Here is a 22,766-nt window from a genome sequence, read left to right on the forward strand (position 1 = left end):
GCTCACCACTACTAAAATATTACGTGATTAACAAGTGATTAGTTAATACAATTCTAACAGACCTTTGAACCTTTTTATTTGAGAACTATTTTTCTGTGTAAATGCTTGAATTACAAATCCTCACTACTAACATGATGGAAAAGCTCTAACTAGCAATAGCTGACAGCAAACCAAGTCACTGTTCCTAATGTTTTAGGAGCTTTTTTACAGTAAAATGGATTCATGCAAATACAGTAAAATTATAACATAATTAAAAACACGATTTGAATGCTGAACAAAATAAAACCATTCAAGTATCATATTCATTAGGCATATAATACTGTATAATTAAATGTTTTGCACATTCAAGTGCTATATGAGTTGTTCTAAACTAATGACTGTCTAAAAAATTATACATGGAGGGGGTGCCTGGGTGGCTCAGTCAGTTAAGCCTCTGACTCTTGATTTCAGCTCAGGTCATAATCTCAGGATCGTGAGATCAGGCCCTGTGTCAGGCTCCATGCTCAGCACAGCATCTGCTTAGGATTCTCTCTCCCTCTCCTGCTCTTCCACCTGTTTGCAAACGCTCTCTCCAAATGAATAAATAAGCTCTTTCAAAAATTATATTATGCAGTATTTCAATAGAAAAAGTCCTAAAATAACACAACAAAGTCATCTCAATTCCTTATACGCTTCCTTTTAACTTGTGTAAAAATATCTCCCACACCTATGAAATAGAAACTCAAGGTAGCACCTAGAGCAACTGAGCTCTAGAGAGCACTATACAAATCTACTCCACAGAAATGAAAACAAAACCAAAAAAGCAACCAGATTATTTCTAAAGAATCCTCAAGAGACTGACCAATCACTACTCATAACTCATCCATAAAAATATTTACTGAACACCTAAAATACACACAGTACTCCGAGACTGTAGAAAACTCAATAATGACATACAAAACCAAAATTTTCCCTAGAAGAAGCCTGCAACTCAATTAGAGAGACAAACCATGGATTTATGAAAAAGTAACATTATTAAAACAAGACAATGTGCCAACAGTAAGTGGTTTTTAAGTTCAACAGAGAGTTGTTATTGTAGACAACTGTACAGAGAAATGTGTTAGTAACGGACGCTTAGTCTGATGGGCTTCATATGTAGTATATGCAGGACTTGCATAGGAAAAAACGAATTCCTGGGGAAGGAAAAGGCATGAGTGAAGACAGACATTAGTGTGATAATAACTAAAAGCATATTCTAAACAAGGTTAACTACAAGAGACTTAGAGTTAAAGATTTGTACTGGAGATTTGGTGGAACAAATATTAAGAAAAACAGATTGGGATTAAATACAGGCATACCTCCTTTTATTGTGCTTTGCAGATACTGTTGTTTTTTACAAATTTAAAATCTGTGACAACCCTGTATTGAGCGAATTTATCGGCACCATTTTTTCAAAAGCATTTGCTAACTTCATGTCTCTGCCACATTTTGGTAACTGTTAGAATATTTCAAACTATCATTACTATTATATTTGTTAGGGCAATCCCTGATCCACTGATTTTTTTTTTTTTTTAAAGATTTACTTGTTTATATTAGAGAGAGAGAGAGAGAGTGCATGTGGGAGCATGTGGAGTTGGGGGAGGGGCAGAGGGTGAGAAAGAGAATCTCAAGCAGGCTCTGTGCTGAGCGCAGAGCTCCACCCAGGACTTGATCCCACGACTCCTGAGATCATAATCTGAGCTGAAACCGAAAAGCTGGATGCTCAACAGACTGAGGCATCTAGGCGTTGAATCCAGTGATTTTTGATGTTACTACTCTAATTGTTTTGGGGTGCTATGAATCATACCCATGTGACATGGTGAAGTTCACTGATAAATGTGTGTGTGTTCTGACTATTCCACTGACTGTTTCCCTCTTTCCCTCTCCTTGGATTTCCCTATTCTCTGTGACACAACAATACTGAAATTACCCTAATTAATAGTAATAATAACCCTACAATGGCTTCTAAGTGTTCAAGTGAAAAGGAAGAGCTGCATATATCTCAATTTTCAATCAAACGCTAGGACTAAGCTTAGTAAGCATGCCAAACAGCAAAGTTGTAAATGCAAAGGATTTTAAGTTCTTGAAAGAAATTAAAAGTGCTACTCCAGTGAGCACATTAATGATAAGAAACCAAAACTGTCTTATCACTGATATGAGAAAGTTTTAGTGGTCTGGATAGGACAGCAAAATAGTTTCCCCATTCCCTTGAGCCAGAACCTAATCCAGAGAAAGGCTCTAACCTCTCTTCAATGCTGTGAAGGCTGAGACAGGTGAGGGAGCTGCAGAAGAGAAGGCTAAAGCTAGCAGAGGTTGGTTCATGAGGTTTAAAGAGAGAAGCTGTCTCCATAACATCAAGTGCAGGGTGAAGCAGCAGGGGCTGATATGGAAGCAGCAGCAAGTTCTCCATGAGATCCAGCTAAGAGAATTAATGACAGGGGCTACACTAAACAACAAATCTTCAATGTAGATGAAACAGCCTTGTACTGGAAGAAGATTCCATCTATGACTTTCTTAACTATAGAGGAGAAGTCGATGCCTGGCTTCAAAGGACAGGCTCACTCTCTTGCTAGAAGGTAATGCAGCTGGAGACTAAGTTGAAGCCAATGCTCATTTACTATTCCAAAGACCATAGGGCCCTTAACGATAATGCTGAATCCACTGTTTTTGCTCTATAAAGGGAACAACAAAGGCTGGATGACAGCACATCTGTTTGCAACATGATCCACTGAATATTTTAAGCCCACTGTTAAGAACTACTACTCAGAAAAAAGATTCCTTTCAAAATATTATTGCTTACTGACAATGCACCCGGTCACCCAAGGAGCTCTGATGGAGATGTACTATGAGATTTATGTCATTTTTACGCCTGCTAACACAATTTCCATTCTACAGTCCATGGATCAAGGGGTAATTAGACTTTCAGGCTTTATTATTTAAGAACTATACCTTTGTAAGATTATAGCTGCCATAGACAGTGATTCCTGTGATAGATCCAAGCAAAGTAAACTGAAAACCTTGAAAGCATTTGATTCGTGGGAAGAGGTCAAAGTAGCAACATTAACAGAAGTGAGGAAGAAGCTGATCCCAACCCTCATGGATCACTTTGAGGGGTTCAAGACTTTAGTGCAGGAAGTAACTGCAGATGTGGTGGAAAGAGCATGAGAATTAGAAGTGGAGCCTTAAGACAGGACTGAGTTGTATAATCTTATGATAAAAGTTCAACGAGTGAGGAGTTACTTCTAATGAATGAAAAAAAGTGGTCCTTTGGAAATGGAATCTACTTCTGAAGATGCTGTGAAGATTGTTGGCATGACAACAAAGGATTCAGAATATTACATCAACTTAGTTGAGAAAGAAGTGGCAGGATTTGACTGATTCCCATCTAGAAAGAAGTTCTTTCTCCTATGGGTAAAATGCCATCAAACAGCACAGCAAGCTATAGAGAACTGTTTGTGAAAGAGGCAATTGATTTAGCAAATTTCATTGTTGTCTTATTTTAAGAAACTGCCACAGCCACCCCGACAGCAACTATCACCCTCATCAGTCAGCAGCCATCAACAAGGAGGCAAGACCCTCCACCAGCAAGAAAGAGTGCTACTCACTGAAAGCTCCATGATGGTTAGCATTTTTTAACAATAAAGTCTGTTTTAATTAAGGTATGTTCACTGTCTTTTTAGACATAATGCTACTGCACAGTAAACAGACTATAGTATTAGTGTAAACATAATTTTTGTATGTATCGGGAAACCAACAAAAAATTTGCTTGACTTGCTTTGTTATGACATTTGCTTTGTTGTGGTGGTCTGGAACCAAACCCACAATATTTTCAAGGTATGCGATAATTAAGAATTTTGAAAAATGAGTCTAAAGACACTAAAGTCTGGACTCTGATATAGGTAATGGGGAGAGCCACTGAATATGAATGAATGGAGAAGTAAAGACACAAGAGTAGTTTGGGTAGGTAGTCTGTTGATAATCGACATGAATAGGAGAGGGAAAATTTCTCGACAAGACCACTACTGAAAGATGTGAAATAATGACTGTTTGACAGTGGACACAAATTATGAAAGACTACAAATAAGCAGTTAATAACAATTTGGCTATAAGAGAGAAAATGACTTCAAAGAGGACTGGAAGATTAGAAGCCTGACAGAAAGAGGTCAGTTTTAGACAAAAAAAAGATGAATAACCAAGTTAAAATGTCTATAGGTGGTTTGATAGAAGATAAAATCTAATTAAAGGAAACTGAACTACAAAAGGCATCCTGAGGTACTGTTAAGAAAGGATGGCCCACAGTTTGAATGGGTAATGCCAAAACAAAGTTAGTGAGCAAGGTTTGACTTTTTTTCCTCCCAATTTAACAGTTCAAATCTCTCATTCTACAAAAATTCTTTTACCCTATTCCTAACTCTGAGTAGATAGACATTAGTTTTTCAAATAAAATTTAAAACTTCATCTTTATCAACCAATTACTGTCATTATAGTTAGATCGCATTTTTTGCCAAACCTAATTGGTGCTTTTTGCTTCAAGCTAACTTTATTGCTATTCCTGTAAATTCTCCCCACTAAACCAAAGCTTACAAAGACCCCATCTTCTCAGCCTACATCCCCAAAGTAAAATGAGTATTGTCTACTTAATCCAATCCCACACTTCCTTTTTGAAAGTGGATACTCATTATTTACAAAGTCTTCCTCCTTAATTCTCGAGTTCTCAAAAATCCCTTCAATCCTTTATTAAATCTGATTATTCAACATGTTCTAGTCCCAGTAATATGCCAGTAACTCAGACACCCTTAGGTTTCTTAAGAAAGACATCACTTTCTTATTAGCATAATACTGGTAAGTAGTATACGTACAGGGATTTTATAAAGCCACAATAGGATAAAAGAAAATGTACTTTTAACTCAATTCATTTTAAAAATTTAAAACATATTAAAAAATAAAGGGTAAATATGATAAACTCATCTATATTCATCCAGCTTTAACAATATCAACATAGGGCAAATATTTTTTCATCTAATAGATGTGCTCCAGCTTCTCCCCCGACCAAGCTAGATCAAGTCTCTGACATTATTTCACTTTTATCTGTAAATACTTCAGTATCTTTTTTTTTTTTTTTTAAGATTTTATTTATTTGACAGAGAGAGAGAGAAAGAGAGAGAGAGACAGCGAGAAGGAACACAAGCAGGGCAGTGGGAGAGGGAGAAGCAACCTTCCTGCTGAGCAGGGAGCCCAATGCAGGTCTCGATCCCAGACCCCGGGGATCATGACCTGAGATGAAGGCAGACGCTTAACGACTGAGCCACCCAGGCGTCCCCAGTATGTATCTTTTAAAAATAGGGACCTATAAAAACAAAACCACAATGACAATATCATAAAATATTCAATACTTAATATCACTTAAAAAACTTAATATCTAAATAGTGTCAAAATCCCAATTTGTGTCATAAACGTCTTTTTAGTTAGTCTGAATGAGGATCTAAGGGAGATCCACATATTTAATTTGGCTGATATGCTTCCTAAATTTCTAATAATTAATTTTCTCCTCTTCTAAAAACTTTCTAGTCATTTGTTTGTTGAAAAACTTGATCATTTCTGCAGGAGAATTTTCCATCTAGACTGGATGGGTGCACTCTATGGTGTCAAAACCTATATTTCATTGTGAACTAGTAGTTGTAACTCTATGTATAAGCAGGTGCATGCGCAAATTTTTGGCAAGACTCTTTATTGGGTCTGTTTCTTACTGCATCACACAGGGAGATAAAATAATGTCCATCTGTCCTTTTGTGATCTTAAAGCTGCCTGGCAGATACGGATTTTATTAGCCTAATCCAGCTAATGATTTCTAGCAGTTACTGACAATCCCTGTTTAGAATCTTTATCTCATTCAGGGTTGCAAAATGGTGATACTGGTATATGCCAATTATAAGATTGTTCTTTATGTATTAGCTGCAGTTCTTCCTCAGAGAACTTGTTCTCTTCAACTATTTAGTACTCTTTGCACAGAAGAAACAGGATAAGTAAATTCTCTGTCTACTGGTTTTTAGAATAATGAATTGATACCCTCAGCAACGTCTGAAGGTTACTAAGATTTATTTTCAGTATTGTCAAAAACTTCAGTATGTTTTTAAAAAAAACAAAAAAACTTCAGTATGTTTAATGTTCTGATGTGCATCAATTTTTTTTACGATTTTATTTATTTGAGGGAGTGAGTGAGAGAGAGCACACACAAGTAGGGAGAGGGGCAGAAGGAGAAGCAGATTGCCCACTGAGCAAGGAGCCTGATGTGCGGCTCGGTGAACTGAGCCACAGGCAGATACTTAACCGAGTGAGACATCCAGGTGCTCCGATGTATATCAACCGATTGCGGTCATTGTATCCTACCTTTAGGCTAGTGGGAATGATATCATGTTGGCTCATGTGTATACGGCATGAACCTAGTAGTCTTTCATAGCTTCTTTCTGATATGACAAGAAGTCCAAAATCATCTTGTATACACCCCAGTTACTTTCAGTGAGACTTCCTTTAAGCATAACAAAAGGCGTGGGATGAGTTTCCAAAGGTTGAAAATCATTGCTCTTTTGTATATATGCAAACCTGCATTTATTTTCTTCAAAGCTATAAAAGGTCTGACTTATTATTTCCAGTTCCTCTTTCATTTTCCCTAAGCTTCTTGAACAGAGACGAAGATTACAGATAGTATCAAGATATCTATGAACGTCCTTCTCTAACTCTGATTCATTCACTCCTTCAACCAATTTACCTAACTTCCATTAGGCGAGTAGAAAGGAATACGACGACTGCGGAGGATCTCATGGTCTAGTAGAGGATATTAATGTGTTCACAAATAAATATAATATAGAATGACAAGTATTTTAATAAGAATTTGGATAAGGACTATGGGTGGAGGTCATCTGAAAAGTCTTCAACTAAGGATATGGTACTTAAATACTAAGTATTACAAATACTAAATGAACACAACTATTGCATTGCTTTGAAGAGAAACAGCATATTTTAAACTTATAAATTCAACTGTCACTTTAAAAGAATTGAAAAATTCAGTTAAAAAAAGGAAAAAAATCAGTGTCAACTATGCCATATTTTTACACTACTCTAAGATTTAATTATCAAATAGAAACAACATTTAAAGATATGAGTAACACCTGCTAATATTATTGCCATCTTAGGGAATCCACAGCACAAGGAAATGCTATAAGTAGCTCCAAACAGACGGATCTGAGCAGTAAATAAAGTCAAGAAGAGAAAAGAGGATAGACACTTCTGTTCTCTTAAGAAGCAAGTATTTAAGCGCAAATATACAAAGTGGCAGCATAGCATGATCCTTTGATGACTAATTTCTTATATCTTCTTCACCATGTTTTTTTCATCTAGTTAAGTTCTGAACCAGTATTTATAGGGTGGCTCTCCCAAGAGAAAGGACAGAAGCCCACCCAATTGAGAAAGGGATAGCAGCTCCCAAAAGAAAAGGCTGTCACCAAATAAGAGATGTTTAGAAATACATTTACAGGTACCTAAATGTACCTTTACTTTAAAAATATCTCCCCAAATTTGGAAAGGTGGATGTCCTAGCCATATTGCCAGAGGAGCCTTCCCCATTCCTTTCTTTAACATTTCTTGTTATATCAGCTGAAACCCACATTACTTGGATGCCCAGAATGATTACCAACTCAATTTAAAAGAATGTGGTCTCACAGGTAATTTGCAAGCAAAACAGATTTCATTTTGGTTATCATTAGATACTGGGAAGCATGCCCTAAGGAAGTTTGTCCTTGTAAAACCAGCTAAACACAGTAAAAGTGTTATTACCGGGTGACCAAAAGAAATAAAAAATCATTTCTTTTCTTTTTTTGGTAAAATTGAATACATGCTTACTTATTACACTTAAAAAAACAGGTAATTCATGTATACAGATCAAAACAATAGAGAGAGATATATGTTGAGATGTCTCACTTCTACTTCCATCCCCATCTGGCCTGTTCCCTCTTGCTCACTATGGGTGACTATCTTTTATTAATTCTGTTTTTAATCCTTCCAGTATTTCTTTATGGAAACAAGGGCAAATATATGTGTGTCTATATATTCCCCTATTCTCATTTATTTTTATTTTTAAAAGATTTTACTTCAAAGAGAGAGAGAGAGCCTGTGTGCGTGTGCACACGCAAGGGGCTGTGCAGAGGGAGAGGGAGAAGCAGACTCCTCACTGAGCAGGGAGCCCCTTGTGAGTCCTGATCCCAGGACCCTGGGATCGGGACCTGAGGCGAACGTAGACCCTTAACTGACTGAGTCACCCAGGCACACCCCATCCTCCTTTATACATACTATCCTGCATTCTGTTTTAATACACCCTGAAAACCATACCGTAGCATTCTCTATTTTTTTGAAAATATTTTCAATAATTCTACAAAATGCTCCCAGTTAAGGTTCTTCAAAATCTCTACAGCTGTACTACTGGGAAAGTGTTCTGGGCAGTTCTTTCGTATCAAGTCATAACATTTTATTGAAGAACCTATATTATTTTTCTATTTTTCAATGACTCACTGAACTCTCTCGGTATAATGTTATTTTATTATAACATTAAAAGTTAGAAAAGTTAGAAAGAGGTACCTGGGTTCTACGGGGAAACACCTCTTCCCCCAACCCTCCTCCCGCACCATCTCTGCTCCTCTGCGTACTTTAACTTCTGACTCTACTCTTACTACTTTTTTCCCCCAACTTTTCATTTTTTTCTTTTACATACTAACTATATCAACTAATGTGGACTACTGATTCATTCACCAAATATTACTATAGGTCTTCTACTACTATTATTATTACTAGTAATGGCTGCTAACATTTATTGAGCACTCATGAATCAGGTATCCTACCAGTTGTTTTACCTGCCATCATCATATTTAATTCACTGTGGAGTTTTTTTATTCCAACTACACAGGTGAGGAAAATGAGGGTAGAGAGGGTACTTAAATTACTGTTAGTAACTGTTAAAACTTGAACACAAGTCTGCTTATCACCAAAACATACACTATTTACTTACTATTTACTTTTAAATTTTATTTTTACTTATTTATTTCTCCCCAATTTTACTAGGTATGATTGAGAAATAAAAATGGTACATATTTAGGCTGTACATGTGATTTTTTTTTAAAGTAAATATAATATTATGATTTAATATACTTCTACAGTGTGAAATGATCACCACAATCAAGTTACTCAAAGCACCCACCACTTCACAGTCTTCCCCCACCCCCATGTGTTTTTTCAGTGATGGTTAGAATACTTAAGATCCACTTTTTGTGAATTTCAAGGACACAATACAGTATTATTATATATTATCAAAACATATGCTCTTAAACACTATACTATAGAAAAAGCCGCGTGTTCAGAGAATTCCAATCAGTTGAAGACGTCTGCAGCGTGGGGTGTGAAGAGGAAGGATGAGGCAAGACAGCAGGCTGCAGAAAAAGGTAGGATTCCAGATCACAGACCTAGTACGCCCTAGTCACGACATATGAACTTTATTCTGAAAGGTATGGGAAACAATCATGAGGTTTTTAAGCAGGTAAATACATGACAAAACCTGCATTTAGAAAGACACTTTGTCAGAAGTGAGGTGGATGGACTGGAGAGACCAAAACCGGATCTGACTAAAGGCAAGTAATTAAATGTACAGATAAAAGCTGATGAGGGTATGAACAAAATGTAGTCACTTGGCATCAAATACAGATGTTGAGCCTTTAAAAATTTCATGCAACATCAACCTTTAAAAATAATTTGTCAAGTAAATACATCTGAGCCAAAATTATTTTTTATAGCTCTATTTTTAACAAGCTGAAAGATTTCTAGTTTATCAAATAAGAAGACACAACTATCACTAAATATTTAGAATTATGGATTTCTAAAATTGTACATACAAGAAAAATGTAAAAATTTATTACATGGTTAGTGATATTAATTAGAAAGCCTACAGTTCAAATTAAAAATATATAAAAACTTGTTTTGTTTTTATATATTTTTGACCTGAGGCATTGTTGAAGTCCAATTCCTTTGCTTTACAGACAAGCAAACTAGAGGATAAAGAAGGCATATTACTTACAAGATTGGCTTGGGGTGCTCATCTGGGATTAGAACCCATGTTTCCTGACTCTTTATTTAATGACTTTCTCACTTTTATATGGAGATGTGGAATTAAAAACATTTTGCCAAAACAGGTGGGGTGTTGGGGGCAGGGGGAGAGTGAAGCAAGCTCACAGTAAGTACGGACCACATACCAATGCTTTCTACGGGGCTCCAGTTTAGTCCTCACGCCTACTTTACAAGGTAGGTATCATCTGTATGCCAGAGTTGAAACACCTAATAAAGACCACCTGACGATCAGATACCAAAGTTTGTTTCTTTTCATCACAGCACACTAATGCCAACAAGAGGTAAGAGCTTTCTTCCAATGTTAAAAAAACAACCACCCAGGTTTGTATGAATGAGTTCAGAAATCAATGCACACTGACCTGTAACATGCACCTGGATACAACAACTTCAGGTACTTCAGGGAATTTTTGTCGCAGGTCATTTAAAACCTGAAAATCAATTTGGTGGCTTCCTTGGGCCATTCGTATATTGCCTGATCAGGACTATTTGTACAGTAGGCAATTCTAGGCCTTAGTGGAAATAGTACTCATCTCTTCTGTCCAAGCATTTTCTGTGAAAGAAAGAAAAAAAATTTTAATGACAACTGATTAGAGAATGAATATTGTTGTGGATTTAAAATTTCGATACATAGGGTACGTGCTTTAGTACCGAACATTTAATATAAGTTATCAAAATATTATTCAGTCCTATAATGCTTTCCATATAGTTGTATTGTCTTTTCAATTTGTAACTCTTGCTGGCAAACTTTTAGACTAATTCCTATCTATTTGTATGCTTTATGATGGCTGTTCCAAAAGCTTTTAAGAAACTATTGTCAAGGATGTCTTCCCTCATTCTTCTAAAAGGGGAAAATGAGTAACTTCCCTAACATTTTTCTTAATAATCTGAGAACAGCCTAAGGTGCATAATCTTATTTACTCTACCTATTATTTTTAAAGTTTGGATCCTGATAAAGTCTGATTCTACAAACGACTTTGCAAGCTTTGTCTAAAAATGATCTATAATCCAGTATGTTTGATATCTTAATTTTCAGATATATTTAATCCTTAAATGTGCAATGAGTTAGTAGCATTTTACTCCATTTCTAATAAAATTAGTATTTAAAAAATACTAATGCTTGAGCCTCAACCCCAAAGGTCCTGATTTAACTGGTGGGGAGTAGCCTGGGCATAGGGATTTTTAAAACTTCCCCAAGTAATTCTCATGTGTGGCCAAAGCCAAGACCTACCTACCTTGTTTTTATTCTTAATGCAAACCATGCTTAATCTTGAAAAACTCTTTGGGATATAAATAGTATGTAAGTATATTTAACCTAAATAACATATTAAAATATTTAAATATCATGCTATTTTCTTAATCATTTCAGTTTATGATAAACTTAACAAACAAGACCATCTCTCTAAAACAGATTTCTTATCTGTAGTATTTCTCTTTTAACATAAGCTTAAAAAAAATACAGACCCTTAAGCCCCACGAATATAGGAATCAGGTCTCTTTTGTCCCTTTTTGTGTAGCTAGCACTGTGTAGGTGTTCAGCGTTCAGTGGAACAGTAGATATTAAAGTATTTTTTATTAAATTTAGTTATGGAAGAACTCCTGAGTCCTCAATAGAATATAAGCTCATTTAGATATACATAGTAAAAAGCCTTTCAGCTTTTTATTATTTAATTAAATTCCTTAATTCTTTTGTCTATGTGACGTTTCATAAGTAAAAGCTATAGTGGGTTACAGAAGAAAAGAGAAATACTGAAAATTAGTAAATGATACTTAAAAGTAAATTAAAGTGTGATTAACAGTATTGCTCAACCTGAAAAGGCCATCCTGGACTTCCCTTCAGCTATCAGCTCATTTCTCTGCCCTTTCCTTCTTCTAGGGGAAAACTACTTGAAAGGAATGTTTATACGTGTATCTTCCTTTCCTCCCTTCTAAGCTCTTTGAAACCTTTGAACCCCAAACAGGCTTTCCCAGTTTTTCGCCACCGAAACTATACTTATCAAAGCTGGGGGAGAACTTCAGCTATCAGACCGAACCAGCAGTCCTCAGTCCTCATCCAGCTTAGGACTCAGTCAACCAATCCCTCTTTAAACAAGGGCTTCACTTGGCTTGTGAGAGTTACACTCTTCTGGTGTTTGTCCTACCCACTGCCAGCTCCTTTTGTCAGATCTTCTTCCTTTTCTGGACATCTAATGTTGGCGGACAATGGAATTCAGATCTAGGGTTTCTTTTCAACGATACTGATATTCCTCTGCAGGGTAATCTCATCCAAATATACTGCTTTACACAGAGGCTTTGCTAATTTATTTCTGATGGAATAAATAAATAAATAAATAATAAATTAAAAAATTTATTTATTTTTGCTCTCCCTTGAGTTCCACACTAATAGAGCCAGTTAGATACCTGCCTCATGTCTCCTACTGGACATCTAAAACTCACTTTAACTGAGTAAGCCCAAAACTAAACTCTTAACTCTCCCCATCCAACCAATCCTTCCAGTCTTTTTCATCCCAGTAAATGGTGCCATCATATATCCAGGTGATCCTTCTTTCATATCCCATATCTAATCTAGTATCAAGTCTTGTTGGTTTTATCTGTAAACAGTATTTCGAATCGGACCACTTTCCCTAACCTGTTACTGCTCTCGTCTGAGCCCCCTATAAGTCACCTAGACCGCCTAGACTGCCACAGCAAAGGTCCCTTAACTGGTTTCCTCCCTGCCTTCACTTTCTGCTCTACCCCTGCCCCTCACTCTATTGAGCGAAGTGATCTTTGTGAAAAGTAAATCAGGGCAAAATCCCTTGCTCGAGATCCTCCAACACAAGGCCCCCAGCTAACTCCCACCACTCAGACTTCACTTCTATCAATCTCCCGGTTCCCTCAATTCTGGTTAGTTCTCAAAAAAGCCATTCTTTCTTCCCTCAGGAATTTTGTACTTGCTGCGCCCTCTACCTGGAACATTTTACCCTCAGACACTAGCACGGTCCCTCTACTACTTCATTACCATCTCTGATCAAATGTCACTTTCTCAGAAACAGTTTCTTTGACCCACCTCTCCAAAATAATGCCACAACTGTCTCCCACCCTGCCCCATCACATCCTCACACCCTGCTTTTCTTCATAGCATTTGTCAATACCTGATATGTATTTATTCATTACCTATCTGTTCCCACAACGTTAACTCCACAGGATTAAGAACTTTCAAGTTCACTGCTACATCCTCAGGATGCAGATCAAATGCAACATTCGTTGGATGAAAGGAAGGTTTTACTGTATAGTTTTTTCATATTATTTTACTTCTTTTAAAACACATTTAAAAGATTAAACACATTTAAAATGATCTAGATTTGGAAATTTTTACACAATTTGAGGAGAGGCAAATAAATTTTTATTCTAATTGAGTTAGACCACCTTTATTAAAAGAGGATGAATCATGAATATAACTTTTGACTGATTCCATTATTAAAATATACATTTCCAAGATTCTTTGAAAAACTCTTAATCAAACCTGCTTTTCTTATAAAAACCATCAAGTGCACAAACAGGAAAATTGTTCAAATGTACAACTGTATTTTAGTGATTCCACTTCCTGTAATGGTTAGTAGCTCCTACTAGATCAACTCTTTCATAAACAACTATAAACACTAAACAAAGTATAAAAACTACTACTTGAAGGCAAAAAGCATCAATAACTATAGAAGGATGGTGGGGAGAAGGAAGTCAGTATTTTGAAGGTAAGAGCATGGGGTGACTTTCCCTTTTTTAAAGGAATTGAGCCAGAGAACCAGTCCCAGCTTGTTTGGGTAGTTGAAACTTAGACAGAAAACCTACAGGCCTACTTGTTTAATGAACCAAAGGATAGACTCTGGCATAACCACAACAGCTGAAAACCTAGTAAGTAAATCACAGAAAGAGAGGAGCACCCAATCCTGTGTATAAATTCTGCACACATCTCTGATCCACAAACTACACACATGTGGGATTCCAAGCAGCCTGGCCAAAGCTAAAATAACCGAGATTTCAGAGTCTCTAGTTGGGAGTTCAGCAAAGTTAATTGCCTACTAATGCAAGCAAGCAAGCAAGCAAACCAACCAAACATCAATACTCACAACTGGACGAACACAATAGAACCTAGCGTCTTTATACGTCATTTTCATAAAAACACGTAAAGAACAGGAAAAACTGACCCATACTTAAGAAAGTAGGCAACCCAGGGAGACCAAGCCCAAAACAACCCAGACACTAGAATTATTAGCGCATAAGGATTCTAAAGCAGCTGCTCTAACTATGCTTAAAGATATGAGGGCAAATATGCTTGGATCTCAGTTAAAGGAAAAAAAAAACACACAAAAAAACACAACCCCCAAATCAGAAACTGTATTTTAAAAAAAAAAAAGAGAGAGAGAGAACCAAACTCAATGTCTGAGATAAAAAATTCACTGGATGGATTTAACTACATACTGGAAATGACAGAATAGTCAGTGAACTTCAAGACAAAGCAAAAGAAATTGTCCCAAACTGAAGGATTGTGGGGGGAAAAAAAAAGGGGCTGGCGGTAGGGTGGGTAGGGGAAGAAGAGAATCTCAGGGACCTATGGGAAAACATCACAAAGTGTAAGGTACATGTAACCGGATATCCAGAAGGATAGGGGAGAGATAATGGGGTAGAAAGAACTATTTGAAGAAATACTGGCTAAAAATTTCCCCAAGTTAGTATAAGATATATACTTACAGATCAGGAAGATCTTAATCACCTCCCCAGACACCCTGGTGGCTGTTTTTGGTTGGGGGGTCATCTCACACATAAGGCAGAAGATGGTGGCTACAAAGACAACAAAAAAAAGTTGCCGGAGTCCATCAATTCTAGGCTCCAGATCAACTCTAGGATCTAACTCCTCATGAAAAGTGGAAAGTGCTTGCAGGGGCAGGAGCAGACTGTAAAGATGATCAGACAAGGCCAAGAAAAACTGGTCACCCTCTCCAACAACTGCCCATCTTTGAGGAAATCTGAAACAGTATTATGCCACACAGGCCAAAAACTACAGTGGAAACAGTACTGTATTGGGGCTAGCATTTGGAAAATTTTGCCAAGTATGGACTGGTTACCACTGATCCAGGGGATTCTGATATCACTAGAAGCATGTTAGAACACACTGGTGAAAAGTAAATCATGCAAAATGTTTTATAAAACCGACCAGAGCCTGTTTGAATCAAAAACAACAACACAAAAACAAACAAAAAGAAGATCCTACTCAAGAATATCAAAGCCTGAACAGGTTAGACTCAAACCTTAAACAGGAAAAGCCCAGGAAAACCCACACAAAGGCATAACTGTCCAACTGCTGAAAATCAAGGAAAAATGTTGAAAGTGGCAAAAGAAATGACAGAGAGGGGAAGAGTAATTCCGGTGATGTTGACTTGTCATCAGAAACTTGGAGGCCAGGAGACAGTCAAATGACGTCATATAAGTGCTGAAAGAAAAAACACCAACCCACATTCTATATCCAGCAAGAGTAAACTTTAAGGACAAGGCAAGATAACGGTCTTTAATGTAGTCTTTGTGGTGAGTAAATAAATTTAAAAACTAAATTCATTACTGAAACAAACAACAGGTGGTATTTAATTTTAAAAGGAAAGTCATGCAATATAACTTAATCTGGAAAATTATTTCTAATAATAAATGGAAATATATTTTCCATGGTTAAGATGCAACATGACTGTCTCTTGAGAAAATAAAGAAACCATACTTTCTAGAAATGTTTCTGGTGCAAAAATTTGGCACCAAACTGTCACCACCTCAAATGATCTAGGACGATTAATTTCTTAAGGATTCTATATTGTAACAGAAAATATACAGTATTACAGAATCTAACAGTAAATATACTGGAAAGCCTTATAAAATGTGCCTTATTCTTTCCTTTCTTAAAGAATATGTGAACAATTTATTTCTGACCCCTCAATTATTATCACGAGCGTTCAGAGAGCCAAGTATGAGAACAGGGCTCACCGACACCTCAAGCCATGATAGTTAGCAAGTCTTCACATTCACCATCACTTGTCACAGTGATTTTTTCCAGGACTCTAAGAGTAGGCAGCATGGCTAACTTTTTAACTGTACCCACAAGAAGAGACCATGGTCCCCAATTAAAAAAACAACAAAGAGAAAAGCAACAGGACTTACAGATCTGATCAAAATTCGGGCATTTATGAGGGAATGAGATACAAAGAGTGTTTAAAACTGGACAATCATTCTCTAATTATCTTAATTACACTTAAGGAGTGCCCAGAACGAAGCAGATACTGTGCTGAAGATACAAGTAGTAGTCTGTGCCCTGGCTCTCCAGGTCAAAGAAATTCCTGGATTAGAGGCACACAGACACAGGTTTATAATTCAGATAGTTATTTGAACTGCTGCACTATTTTACCTTCTATCTGCCTCCTGTTATCAGTCTAGGTTGTTACTACCATATTTGTTCCACCTCTTTCATATTCAAAAAGAGACTGAAAAGGAGCAATGTACATGAGGAAAAACTGCAGAGAGCGGAGAGCAAGAAAAATGTATGGCCCTAGTCCTGATGTGCCTTAGAGGCCATTAAAACTTGGAAGTCTTATTATCTTCAGAGTAATGGGAAGCCACTGAAGATTTAAGCTCAGAGACAGGGAGGGAGACCTGATCAAGAAATCATGTATGTATGAAGAATGGCTATAGAATAGAGAAAAGGGTAAAATATAGAAGCCCCATTGGCAAACCACTGCTGGAGGCTAGCCAGGAAATGCTAATAGCTTGTCCCTGCAGAAACAGCAGTGGAGGCTGAGAAGGAAAAACTGAAGGGATATTTAGGAAATAAAATTAATAGAACTTGTTGATGAGTTAAACATTGGGGTGAAGAAGTTGGTGTCAAGGTCAGTTTCTGATCTATGAGTGATAGAAGAGGACCAAGAAAACAAAGGGTAGATTACAGGTTTGATGTTGAACATGTTAAGTCTCGGGCAACTTAAAATACCCAAAGAGATATAACACAGAACGAGTAGAGATCGATGGGTCTAGGGCTCAGAGAGCAAGTCTGGGCTACAGAGAAACACGAGAGAGGCATCTCCGGTGCTGGCATTAAATTAAAACCTGAGTGCAGATAATCCTAACATATAACTTAAGAACACCTGAAGAAAAAGATTCTTGGTTATATTATGTATAAAACATTATACAATCATTATTAATTTTTCCTTAAAGGCCAACATTCCTTCCAGCATAAAAACCTGAACAGTATATACAAAAAAATGATTTTAAAAAATCTTACTATTTATTTGTCCAGGAAATATTTTAACATGACATATCTTGTATTGAAAATTTTAAATAAAACTGTAAAAACAAAAACATGTACACAGTTTAAGAGCCAAAAGAGTACTACAAAACTTACCAGGGAAACCAGCAACTTCCCTACCTCATGTCTTTCTACTCTTATTCTATCGAGTAACCACTGTCAACACTGGGCTTTTTCTCCACATTCTTACACAAAGTGATTATGGGGTTATTTCTTGATTTTTCCAACTTCACACATTATCTATGGATTTCCTACTGTGGAAAATGAAGATTTAGCATTGTAATTCAGTTCCCGAATATACACATACACCATGCTTCTCAATTCCTATGCCCATCGGCCCAATTACTCATTTCAGAATTTTTGCTTAAACCTGTATTCAGTGCTTATATTTCCTTTTTTTTTTTTTTTTGGTAAATACTGTTAGCCTAGCCACTTGGTCTGTTATGGGGGATGAGATCTATCTCCAAGGTGCTTTCCTATACTAGCATTTGGGGAAGAAAAGTTTGAAAGTTCTTAATTAAAAAACTGTAGACTATTAATCATATCTAATCAAAAGCTAGTTTTCCATCAAGTACAATGAACAAAGCCTTTGCAATTCTCACTCTACAGGACATGAGGAAAAGAGGCATGAAATGCGTGAAGGGCTGTAAAGGGGAGACGCTACCATTCTACCAAGTTACAGATTTAGATGAGACATGTTACTTTCGCAAGCAAACTGCCTAGATAAGATAAAAAACAAAACAAAACAAAAAAACCCTAAAACAATGACTATGGAGATATGTAAAAGTATATCAAAGACTGCTGCTGACCAGAAGGTACCATACAAAGTAAATGAAGGAGCAAACTTTTAATATGAAAGGAAAAAATGGCAAGATCCAACTTTTAAAATAAAAGGAGTAGCTAGTTATGTTCCTTGTATAATTTAAGCTTGACAATCAAAGTATTGGCTTTTACTATTAAAGTCTTACCAAAAAAAGAAATCAGTGAATAAAATAAATGCCTCTCTGAGATAGGCTTAAAATTTTCCCAAAGAACAGAATTTCAAGAAACAGCAATCTACGCTTTAGCCATTTGTTTCTAAAGTTTTCTGGTGAAAGAGCATGTCAATGGTTAAAAGCAGAGATAACACTGCTAAATATTTCAACCTCAATTCTGAATTAGTGGGCATTGTCTCATTTAATGAGATAAATAAATGAGATAATGTATATAAAGTATACAGTATTTGACACATAGTGGTGGCTGCTTAAGTATAAATTCCAGGATTCTATAATTTTTCTCACTTACTTATGAAATTGACTCTGCCTCTTACTTGCAGTATCTTCTTGGGCAAATCATTTAACTTCTCTGTGCCTCAGTCTATAAAATGGTGATGATGGAATAGCTATCTCATATATTATTATGAAATTAAATGAGTAATACATACAAAATAATTAAAAAGAGCACAGAGTAAGTACACAAATAAGGTAGCTTATGTAAGGGCAAGTCACTAAACTACCATTCGTTGTAGAATGGAGAGAAGAGCTCAAGGAATTTCAAGGATTAGTGATAACATAGTAAAAGTGAATTGCATTGCATCTGCCTGCCCTGTAGCAAAACATATACACTGGTAGTAATATTATTTATTCTAAATACCATGAATTCCCACGAAGTACAAAGGAGCAAAACCTTAGCAGAAAACAGGGCTTTAGGCTACCCTAGCTGTAGAATACAGAGACAGCTGACTGAAATTCTGTAGCCTTTGCTTTCCATGTATATGGACAAATAACCCAAGTAACGAGGAAACTCGGGCTCCCTGTGAAAGCAGTCAGTCAGTCCCAGGCCATCCGTGAGGGCCAGATGAGTGGTATAAACTGTGCTGTATGTGTTTAAAGGGCCCTCTGGGCTGAGGGAGAGACTGGGAGGCTCTGAATCATGGGTACTTAGCAAGTTTAAGAATATAAAAAAGAATGAAATCTTGCCATTGGCAACAACATGGACGGATCTGGAGGGTATAATACTAAGTGAAATAAGTCAGTCAGAGAAAGACAAACCAAATGATTTCTCTCGTATGTGTTCATTAAGAAACAAAAGAACAAAGAAAAAAAGGAGAGAAACCAAAAAACAGACTTACCGATACAGAAAAAACTGGTAATTACCAGAAGGGCAGTGGCTGGGGTGGGGTGAAATAGGTGAAGGGAGCGAGTGCACTGTGATGAGCGCTGAGTAATGTACAGAACTGCTCAATCACTACATTGTACACCTGAAACCAATGCAACTGTAATATTAACTAAACTTAAACGCACATTAAAAATAAAGGTTTAAGTATGAGGCAAGACGACCAAATAAGAGGCAGATTCTGGAGACAGTGAATTAGTCATCTGTCTGGCTAGAAAAAAGGAGGGACAGAAGGAAGGAAGGGGATTATGAAGCAGGAGTTTGGGGTGGGGAGTAGTTACAGGAGAAGATGAGAAAGGCCATTATTACAGAAAACCCTCCTTGAGATACAATAACACTATAAAGTTTTAATATTATTATGTAAAACTATATACATATTTTATCTTTGCCCCATTCTTACATGATTTTTATTGGAATAAATGTAATTATTCTAACAAAGGAATATACAGTTCAAGTTGAATATCAAAAAGAAACATATACAACTATAATTCACTTCTCAATTAGCACTAGGTTCTCCTTTAGCTTATGGACCAAAAGGTGAAATCTTCCCATTTTAACATATATACCATCTCAAAATTAAATTAATAAATACATTAATTAATTTCTCAGAGACAGACAGAGAGAGTACAAGCAGGGGGAGCAGCAGGCAGAGGGAGAAGCAGATTCCCCACTGAGCAGAGAGCCCGACATGGGACTTGATCCCAGAACCCTGGGATCATGATCTGAGCTGAAGGCAGACACTTAAGCGAATGAACTATCCTAGTGTCCCGTCATCCCAAAATTTAATTCCGGCTAATAACCTCAAGAGATGATTTTTTTTCCTGTAAACAATGGAATCTTGAGTGGGACAGGATCCTAGGTAATTATCTTGTGAAAGTATATAATTTAAAAGGTTAGAGAAGCCTGTTGCCCAGTATACTCCATTGTTAGACTTCTCTTCCATCTATCTGATTTTATTTCATAAAACCAACCCCTGATGACAAACAAAATTCTTTACGCAAGTCCTCTTAGTCCCAAATGTAAAGACTATTTTGATCACTGCTGTATCCTAAATACTTAAACAGAGTATGCCAAATATTAGACGCTCAGTAAATATGCGCTCCAGTAAACTCCATGCATCAGAAAATGCCTAGATTCTGAAGACTACTATAAAAAGTGGAATCTATCTATCCAAACAAGTGTTTCCCGTACCCTGAGCTGTTAAGTCAGTGCTGCTAGAGTACTTGTTTTGAAACTGTTAAGTTTGTTCTAATGCAACTGACACAACAGGGAACAGTTTGAGTATTAAGTGAATTTTGCTGTGATTTTGCCAGCAGGAAACACTAGCTGAACACAAAACCACACTCAGCTGAAACAAGTTGTGTGAATACACAAAATGTAAATATGAACACACCTCAAACATCTGCTAGCCACCTCAGTTCACCATATCTGCGCATGGTCCCACCTTTCTACATCTTGTGTTACAACTTTCGTTCTGAATTCAGAAAACCCTTCTTTGGACCACTTCATTAACAAGCTGCCGCATCTATGCTCACTTCCACAAGCAAACTTCAGAACTTTTTCAAAGTGCAATATTTGCTTGTATATTGTGTATGAGTACATATTTCTTAATCATTTAACATGTGTAAAACTATACTGTCATTTTTTAAGGTTCCTATCTTTTTTTATTGTTCTGATAAAGTTTTTGAGTGTTTCATCCCAAATTCTGCTTTTTCCATAAGCCCCATGGCTTTTTTTTTTTCATGATTTGCATAGCACGATTTTTTTTGCATGATTTTTAGAAACACTTATGTTAAATTTTAACGGAACTATCTGTGCTGCAAAGCTCCTCTGACGTCAGCAACTGTGAATACTAACTTCCCCAGGGTGACTACTAGGAAGACAGAATGTTTCAACTTATCTCTTTGTTGTCAAAATCATGTTAGTATTTTCTCATAACTAATTACAATTTATGTGTCTTCTGTGAATTGGCTGACATTATCAGACCATGCAGTGAGTTATTCTTAAAGAGTATCCTCATCAGAGAAAGAAGCATTGATATGCAGGAAGAATAGCTGAAAAATGCTATAATTGTTTTTAATTTTATTAACATATAATGTATTATTTGTTTCAGGGGTATAGGTCTGTGAATAATCAGTCTTACACAATTCACAGCACTCACCATAGCACATACCCTCCCCAATGTCCATAACCCACTCACCCTATCCCTTGCCACCCCCAAGCAACCCTGTTTGTTTCCTGAGATTAAGAGGCTCTTACGGTTTGTCTCCCTCTCGACCCCATCTTGTTTAAATTTTTTCCCTCTCTACCCACCAACGACCCCGACCCTGTCTCTCAAATTCTTTGTATCAGAGAGATCAGATAATTGTCTTTCTCTGATTGACTTATTTTGCTTAAGATGCTATAATTTTTAAAATTAAAGCAAACTTTGACACCTTTCAGCCTCAGTATGATTTCAGAATTAAACCTTAAAAAAAAAAAGAAATATATTCCCTGTCTAATTACATACACTGTTTTAAATACCTTTTACTTTACTGATACATTATCTAAGCATCTCATCAAATGCTAATTAGGTAATAGTTGGTGCACTTAACATCTGCTTAACCTCAAAAGAATTTGCAAATGCCACTAACTGAACATGAAAAATTAAAAAAAAATTTAACAGCAAATTATTAGAATTTTAATTCTTGGAACATGATGTTACAACTTTACTAAGGCAAAACAAACCCTACCCCCACCAAATCTACAATATCAAGTTATTTTCCTAAGAGTTAAAATGTGGTAATTATAGCTATGTAATTAGAAAATCTAAAATTCAAATACTATCACCAGTGAAGGCTCAAAACAAGATAATTATAATTCAACTTTAGCATAAATTTTAGCATGAAACAGTTGTAATATTGAATCACTTTACACAACCAGTTATTTACAAAAATAAAGTAACGGAAACATACCAAATCAGTCATCTAAATGTTACTATTTTAAATTAGCTATCATGTTCAAGCTTTTTAAAAGCTTGAAAGGAGCAAAGGATTATGTTAGCAGAAAATCAATTCCTCAACTTTATAACCCTGCAATAATTTACTTTGTAAAGGAAAAAAATAAACATCAAAGGCTG

The 22,766-nt window shown here is 36.4% G+C and overlaps 1 protein-coding gene across 6 annotated transcripts in view; it reads right to left on the reverse strand.

Moving 5' to 3' along the window:
* Positions 1 to 22,766, reverse strand: part of TAB2 (TGF-beta activated kinase 1 (MAP3K7) binding protein 2) — a 91,028-nt gene that overhangs the window by 36,611 nt on the left and 31,651 nt on the right. For 5 of the 6 annotated variants that reach the window (XM_032339282.1, XM_032339279.1, XM_032339280.1 and 2 more), the window contains one exon: positions 10,542 to 10,732. In XM_032339282.1, coding sequence (XP_032195173.1) covers positions 10,542 to 10,643 — 102 coding nt within the window. In that variant the 5' untranslated portion in view covers positions 10,644 to 10,732. Of the gene's footprint in view, positions 1 to 10,307; positions 10,390 to 10,541; positions 10,733 to 22,766 lie in introns of those variants that run through there. The other variant, XM_032339285.1, reaches the window with a different exon arrangement.

Source organism: Mustela erminea, chromosome 4 (assembly GCF_009829155.1).
Source record: "Mustela erminea isolate mMusErm1 chromosome 4, mMusErm1.Pri, whole genome shotgun sequence".
Classification (NCBI taxonomy): Eukaryota; Metazoa; Chordata; class Mammalia; order Carnivora; family Mustelidae; genus Mustela; species Mustela erminea.